The following is a 7,387-nucleotide window of genomic DNA, read 5'->3' as shown; positions in this document are numbered from 1 at the left end:
GAAGAACTCTAGTTTCCCAGTCTTCAAAATCAGAGCTCCACAGCTTGAACCGTTGCAAGCTACTTTGGGAGATCCTTCCCCAGCCTCTGGGCAACAAAACCCCTCAAGAAATTTCACCTAAGGTGGCTGGAATCGTCAACTCCGACTAAGGCGATTTGCAGCGCCGCTGCCAAACTTCCCGAAGTTGCTGCGTCGTGCACGGGTCGACCCACGTCGTGAAACTTCACAGAGTTGTAGATGGGAGTGAGGCGAAGAGATAGGGACAAGTGGCTTGTCGATTGGTGGCCGGACGAGAGAGAAATCGCCGGTCGAAGTCGGCTGCTCGGGAATGGCTCAGGAGAGAGGAGAGAGAAAAAGTTTCTGGATTTGGAAACTTGAATTTCTGATATTTTTTTGGATTTTTCCTATATATCCCAAAGTGGAAACTTTTTCCGAATGCCATAACTTCTTCATACAAACTCCGATTTTTGCTTTCCACATATGCAGGAACTCGTATCGACTCGCTCTAAGACTTTCGTGAAGGAAGTTTCTGCAGAATCCAAACGTATAAAAAGTCAACCCTTGAATCGGAGCATTCCGAGCGAATAATTTTCCGAAACACTTCCGCTCCACCTTCGAACCACGAAATCGTACTAACGAACACTTTATTAATTCCGGGAAACCATTAGAAATTGATAACGAATTTTCGGAGTCTTACACTAGTCTTGAAGATTCTCTTCAAAGTGGAATTATATTCCATTGTTAATGGTGGTTTGCGAGATCTGAGTGTTCTGCTGATATGACCAGTGTGATTCCTTAGTTCAAGAAAGGTTGGTGGCGCAGGTCGCTGGAGGACGGCTATGTTGATGTCATGCTAGGGTTATGTGGTGGGCTTATAGACTTTGGATCTACTACTTGACCTTGGGCTAGAGATCAGATCTTTCTTGAGCCTGCCTCTCCATATCCCTCAAAATCTCCTTGCCCTAATCTTAAGGGTAAGGAGACGCTTATTATTTAATTTTCTACCTTTTGCTTGCGCATCCATACTATGATGTGCCTGTACACTCAATTGAGGAGATTTATTGAGCACCACAATTAAGTGCATTGACAAATGAAATCTCCACAGACTGGACGAGATTCTTTTAATTGGAACTGGATTGGACCACATTGTTAAATTTTAGAAACAAACCCAATGTTTGGCTCTAGTTTTGTTGCAGGTGGTCAACAGTCTCTTTTCTGCGCGGGCGTGCCAGCACCGTTCGGGTGCGGTCGTCGGGGGGTGTCCCTTGACCTGACTTCTTTCGTGCAATTGTGGACGAGGAGAGCACCAACCTCGTCGCGGGATTCTTTGTGCCTCGTGGTGAGGAATTTTGCTAAGCTTCTTCAAAATCACACAATCGATACTGGACGTCGTAGATCGAGCAGAGTGAAAATCACTGGAAAGTGGGGAGAACTTGCTAAAGCGTGACTTTAGCTTGGCTGGTTTGCAAGGGCGTTACCCTTGCTTGGCTGGTTCCGTAACCGTTGTGGTCGCGGTACTACAGTCGGCTCCCAATGAGACTAGGACCGAAGCACTTTGACAGAGGGTTTGGTGGCACTGACAGTCGGCTCCTGAGGATTCTAGGACTGGAGTGTGGTCACCAGTAAGAGAAGGAGAGGGGTTGCTCTGGGAAGACTTGAGTAGTCGTAGAGATTGGTTGATGAATTGTGTGTCTTGTTACTTCTTTGTAGCCTTTATATATAGGCTACCAAGCCATAGTGGTTGACCTTAAACAAATCATAATGAAGCACTTAATGAGATTATGGAGTACTTATGGGATTATGGAGCACTTATTAGGATTATAGTGGGTTAAGCACTAATGGAGATGAGCTTAACCATTTTGGGTTCAAACACCCAACCCACACTATACTGAACCAGATGCTTCGGGTCAATTTTTCAAGTTTTTTGGCCCACCCCTAGCTAATGTTGGTCCAATAATATTTCTTTCTATTATCGGTTCAGCACTCTTTTTTTGCAAGAAAAAAAAAAAGAAAAAACAAAGCTAACAGGAAAAAAGGCTAATGGGCTAAAAATATTTTGGTCGGGGAAGTCAAAATTTGATAAAAGGCAGAACTTGGCGCATACTCCAGGCCCTTTATATCCCTAAAGCCCTCAAGCCCTATGCTTTCACACTCGTAAGTCGTAACCTGTAAACCCTAAACCCTCCACTCTCCCCTTTCGGGCCGATAATTTGGGTCCCATTCGCCGTCCTCTACCTCCCTGAAACTCCATTTTCCATCTTCACGCAGCGTTGCTCGTCAAATTCCGGCAGTCCTATCTCAGGTATGCTGTGCTTCTCCAATTGTTTGTTTTCATTTTCCGATCCATTGGGCTTCTCTTTTCATTGTTCATATTTTGATGTGGGGATCTGGCTAGATTTGGTGTTCTGCTTTAGAAAAAATCATTGTGGAGAACTGGCTAGAACTGAGAACTGAGAACAAGGGTTTCATTTCTTATACTGTTCAATTGCTATAGAAGTTTTGTAAAAGCATGACTCTCAAGTCAAGACCGCTAATTTCTTTACCTAGTGGTCTCTCTGTACATGCCGTAGATTCGGTTTGAAATTTCTAGCTAATACATATGTTGAATTATATATAGTTAGAAGTCCATAGATGTTTAATGCGAGCAGGCTGAAAATGAAACATTGGGTATGGTTATTTTTCGGGGAATATGTGTATTTGTTGTGATGATTTTTTTGAAGTGATTTGGGGAGAGTTGGGGTTGTACTTTGTTTACATGAATTATGGACCTGGATTGAGGAGATTTTCTACTTGAGAATCAGATTGTTCGACTGGAGAATCAAATTGTCATTCTCATTGTTATTTTTTGGTTTCTTTTGGATAAATTTGTCTATCTTACTGTCTTGTGGCAAGTTATTTGTCAGCGCAGGAGATAACTTTCTTTTCTCTTTTTGCCTATTAAATCAAATGACATTTTCTTTGCCTTTTTAGAAGATTGTATGAACATATAATTTCTTTACAAAGGGTAGAGATTCATGAATATAGAAACCGGTTATCTTTTTTCTTTTTACAAATAGTCTTCTTCAATTATACTCAGTAGTTGTTCACTTTGTTTCATGTCGTTAGTGCTCAGTGAGGGCTTCTTTCTTCCTCTTCATATTAATCTGGATAATGAAGGGATAGCTGAGTTGCTTGAAGTAGACAGTTTTTTTTTTTTCTTTCCGCTTGTGTCTTTGTGTTTTTGGGAATCACCATAAAGCGGCAGCCAAACATAAGCCATGAACAAAAAATATAGTTTTGTACACACTGTAACAAATCCAACACTTTTGGCATGACACTTTACTTAATAAGTCTCCATCTTTTCTTCAGTTCCATACTTTTGTTCTGATAACTGCTTTCTGGTTAAAATATTTGAGATTTTTTAGTTATGGCTTGCCTTCTAACAGTTATTGGGTTGAGTAATATGAACTGCTCCCTCCTGTTGAGCTCTGTCCAGGTTCAACTAATCCTGTCTAGGTTTCAGCTTCACTTTCTGGTTAAAATATGCTGTTTATTGAATGAGTAATATATTTAGTTGTGGTATTTTTTTGTTTTATTACATTTTTTTTCTCTTTAAATGTTATCAGCAAGGAGAACTATGAATTTCAAGAACGTTAAGGTTCCTAAGGTTCCAGGAGGTGGTGCAGCTTCTGCCTTGATTAAGGTGGGAATCATTGGTGGGCTTGGCTTGTATGGAGTTGCCAACAGTCTATACAACGTCGAGGGAGGGCATCGAGCCATTGTTTTCAACCGTATCATTGGTGTCAAAGACAAGGTTATTCTTCTGAAAATTTTTAACTCAACTTTTCCAATTGGATGTACATTATATATATGGTTTTTTTTTTCCTTGGAAATGATAAATCATATGATTTTGCTGTATGAGTATACCTTATTTTTTGTGTATCCATAATTTATCGCTATACAACAACCATGTTGTCTATTCTTCTTGCTCAGTTCAAGTTATCTGTATTTCAACCATTGATGAATTGTATCTTTTATTTAATAGTTTTAAAGCATGTATTTCTTCTGAAGGTTCTTCTTCCATCCTAACAACTAGGTAGAGAACTACTGTCATGATGCATGGGGATTCAATATGTGATTTGAAACTTACCATACCTTTTCATTCAAAAAAAAAAAAAAAAATTGATACACTTTTGACTCTGTGCATTTTGCACTCTAAAATTTATATCAGTTGCTTCTTGATTAATGTAGTTGGTTTCTTAAGGTTATATGTTTGCAGCAAGGTAGTGCAGGGTCATTTAAATCCTTAAATGTGTTAATCTGTTATTATCATACCTGATTCAAGGCCTTATAATATCAGTTTTGATTTTCAGTAGCTCTATTTATACCTGTTATATGTTGTGAGATGCCTTCTGCATTTGTATCCCTATCAATGGCACAGCTGAGATCCTGATATCTTATATAAAAGTATTCAACAGATCAGAGAAATTGACTATGGTAATGGTATCCTCTTTTAGCAGGATATTATTTGATAAGTGGGTCTCAAACTTCCTAACAGAATTATGGTTATTGGTTAACCTCATTTATTTGCATGGTTCTCCGATGTCATGAGCTCTGAAGTTGGGTAGATAAAACTCAGGTCCTAGGTGAGAGTATTGATGTAATCAACCATTCGAGTATTGATGTAATCAACCATTTGTCCAAGTACCAGTTATATGTTGTTCTTCTCCAACATTAGATAAAAAGATTGTTAATGTTACTAATTTTTGTACTTCTGTTACCTGTGTTTAAAATTTTATAGTTTGTTCCTTCTTGCTTATACTTTTTTATTTATTAGAATTGAGTAAAGATGTTACATTGCGTGTGTAGGTTTATCCGGAGGGGACACACCTTATCATCCCATGGTTTGAGAGGCCGGTTATTTATGATGTTCGTGCCCGACCTCATCTGGTGGAGAGCACTTCTGGCAGCCGTGATCTCCAAATGGTCAGTACAATTTTTTTTTTTAATTTAATTTAATTTTTGTTTATGTTATAAGGACTTTGACAACTTCACGGTTTGCTTTCAAATTATTTGGGCAATGCTGTAGCATATTACAGATTCAACTTTTGACAACTCTTTATCCCTGTGTATCCATAATTTATCACAATCTCATGCATGATGTATTACGTGTGTGTGTGTGTGTCCTGCTATCACAATTTCATTTAGCCTTTATCTGGTTTGTAAAATAAGGATTGGCTCTATTTAATTTTTAATCTTAGCATAAGCTGTTCACCTGTAGCATTTAACACCAGCATCCAAGCCATCTCTTCAAAACATGTCGTTAAATCAGCTAGTAGTCAAGTTGCAATTCATTTTGTGTTCTCTTATAATATGTTTGTGTTTTCATTGTGCTGTCAAGGTGAAAATCGGGCTTAGAGTTCTTACTCGTCCAATATCAGACCAGCTGCCTACAGTATATCGAACTCTTGGTGAGAATTATAATGAGAGAGTCCTTCCTTCCATCGTTCATGAAACTTTGAAGGCTGTTGTTGCACAGTATAATGCCAGCCAGCTCATTACTCAGAGAGAGGTAGGCGTCAAGGCTTGTTGTTTGACAGTCTAAATTTCGAGATTTAATTTAGTGTACATCAGTTAAGCCAATGGCAGTTACTGATAATCTGGATTTTGCTTTCTGCATGAATATCTATTTCCTGTTTACTCATGGAAGTTGTGCATATAATGGAGATAAAACACTAAAGGTTCCAAATCTTGCCTTAGTATTGATAGTAGTTGCTTGTTTTAGGCTGTTAGTAGGGAAATAAGGAAGATCTTGACTGAAAGGGCTACCAATTTCAACATTGCTCTGGATGATGTGTCAATTACCAGCCTTACTTTTGGGAGGGAGTTCACAGCTGCAATTGAGGCCAAACAGGTGGCTGCACAAGAAGCTGAGAGAGCTAAGTTTGTTGTGGAAAAGGCTGAGCAGGACAAGAGAAGTGCTATCATCAGAGCACAGGTGAGTTGGAAAGATTCTCAAATAGATAATATTTACTGATATTGAATTCATTTCAAGTTTACGACCATTGTGTCAATAGTATTAGTTCTAATACTGCCTGAGCAAGGTTCATGTTTAGAACTGATTGACTTTGAAGTTTATCCCAAGTTCTGTTTTGTAACAACATGGTGGTCCTTTGGATCCTTATTGCCTGTATAAGAGCCAGAAGTGCCGTCGGTTAAAGTTGCCTTTTACATAACAAGATTTTTCCATGGTGAACAGGGTGAGGCCACAAGTGCCAAGCTGATTGGTGAAGCTATTGCGAACAACCCGGCATTCATCACACTGAGGAAGATTGAAGCTGCTAGAGAAATAGCACATACCATGGCAAATTCATCAAACAAAGTTTACTTGAGTTCCGATGATCTGCTGCTGAACCTTCAGGACTTGAACTTGGACGTGAGCAAGAAGAAATAGACTGCAGGTTGAACATGTAATCATTTCATTTTCAGGTCGATAAATTGTGGAAATATTTGCTTTAAAAGTTGACCACTGGGGACCTTAATGGTTCTGTTTTTTGTTAAACGCCAGTTGGCATGGCAAGTCGTGTCTGATGACATCTAATTCTGGCCACTGGATGAAACTTTTAAGATGCAATCACGGTTAAGGGATATATCATCTCTTGTTTGTCACCTGCTTTCTAATTTTTAGTTTGTTTCAACTTTCAATTGGAAAAAATCTTGAAGGTGGAGAAAAAAATATATGCGGGTGTCATGGGTCTTTTTTATAATGTTGCATATGGATTATATAATACAATAACCTTTTTTTTTTTCTGGTAATGGGGATCAATTAAGCTAGCCTAAAAGGCTGAAAAAACCAACTAGTAAGTCTGATGGACAGGCCCAAACAGACAATAAGGAAAAGGAAATTTAAATTCCAACTGGGCTCAGAAAAGCCAGTATAAGGAAATTAACCCTTGCAAAAAGACTAATGCATAGGCCCAATGAACAAGTCCAATCCAAAATAGAAAACCTAGCTACTGCAGATGTGTAGAATCGCCGACCATGTAGAATCGTCGATGTGTCGCCGGAAGCAATACACCAAGCAGTTCCATGTTGAATAACCGATGCCAATCAAAACCTAGAACACAAATCATATGAAAACCAACAACCCAGGGAAGAAGATCCCTCCAAACAACCTTATACTCTCCACCATCAAGACCCAAACCAAGAAAGAGTTGTGGCTGCGGAAAGAGGACCGAGAACCAGAGCAGAGAACCAGAACCATGGAGAATGGAGGGTGACGAACCCATGTGTGAGCACCCATACTCCCCTAGGTAAGTGTATTGCACTTTATCATTGTAGCCACAGTAGCTCTCATGGAGGTTGAGAGTGAAATGAGAAGACTTGTTCTGGGGTTGGGTAAACAAAG

The 7,387-nt window shown here is 39.3% G+C and overlaps 1 protein-coding gene across 1 annotated transcript; it reads left to right on the top strand.

The window, feature by feature from the left end:
* The first annotated feature begins 2,131 nt into the window (after window positions 1-2,131).
* Window positions 2,132-6,648, top strand: LOC133724839 (prohibitin-1, mitochondrial). The gene is made up of 6 exons (XM_062151715.1): window positions 2,132-2,302; window positions 3,606-3,793; window positions 4,849-4,965; window positions 5,381-5,551; window positions 5,765-5,977; window positions 6,239-6,648. Exons 2-6 carry the CDS (start codon window positions 3,617-3,619, stop codon window positions 6,431-6,433), a joined length of 873 nt encoding a protein of 290 aa, XP_062007699.1. The 5' UTR covers window positions 2,132-2,302; window positions 3,606-3,616; the 3' UTR covers window positions 6,434-6,648.
* Window positions 6,649-7,387: the final 739 nt, after the last annotated feature.

This window comes from Rosa rugosa, chromosome 1 (assembly GCF_958449725.1).
Source record: "Rosa rugosa chromosome 1, drRosRugo1.1, whole genome shotgun sequence".
In the NCBI taxonomy this organism is placed as follows: domain Eukaryota; kingdom Viridiplantae; phylum Streptophyta; class Magnoliopsida; order Rosales; family Rosaceae; genus Rosa; species Rosa rugosa.
This window is presented reverse-complemented; position numbering and strand designations above follow the sequence as displayed.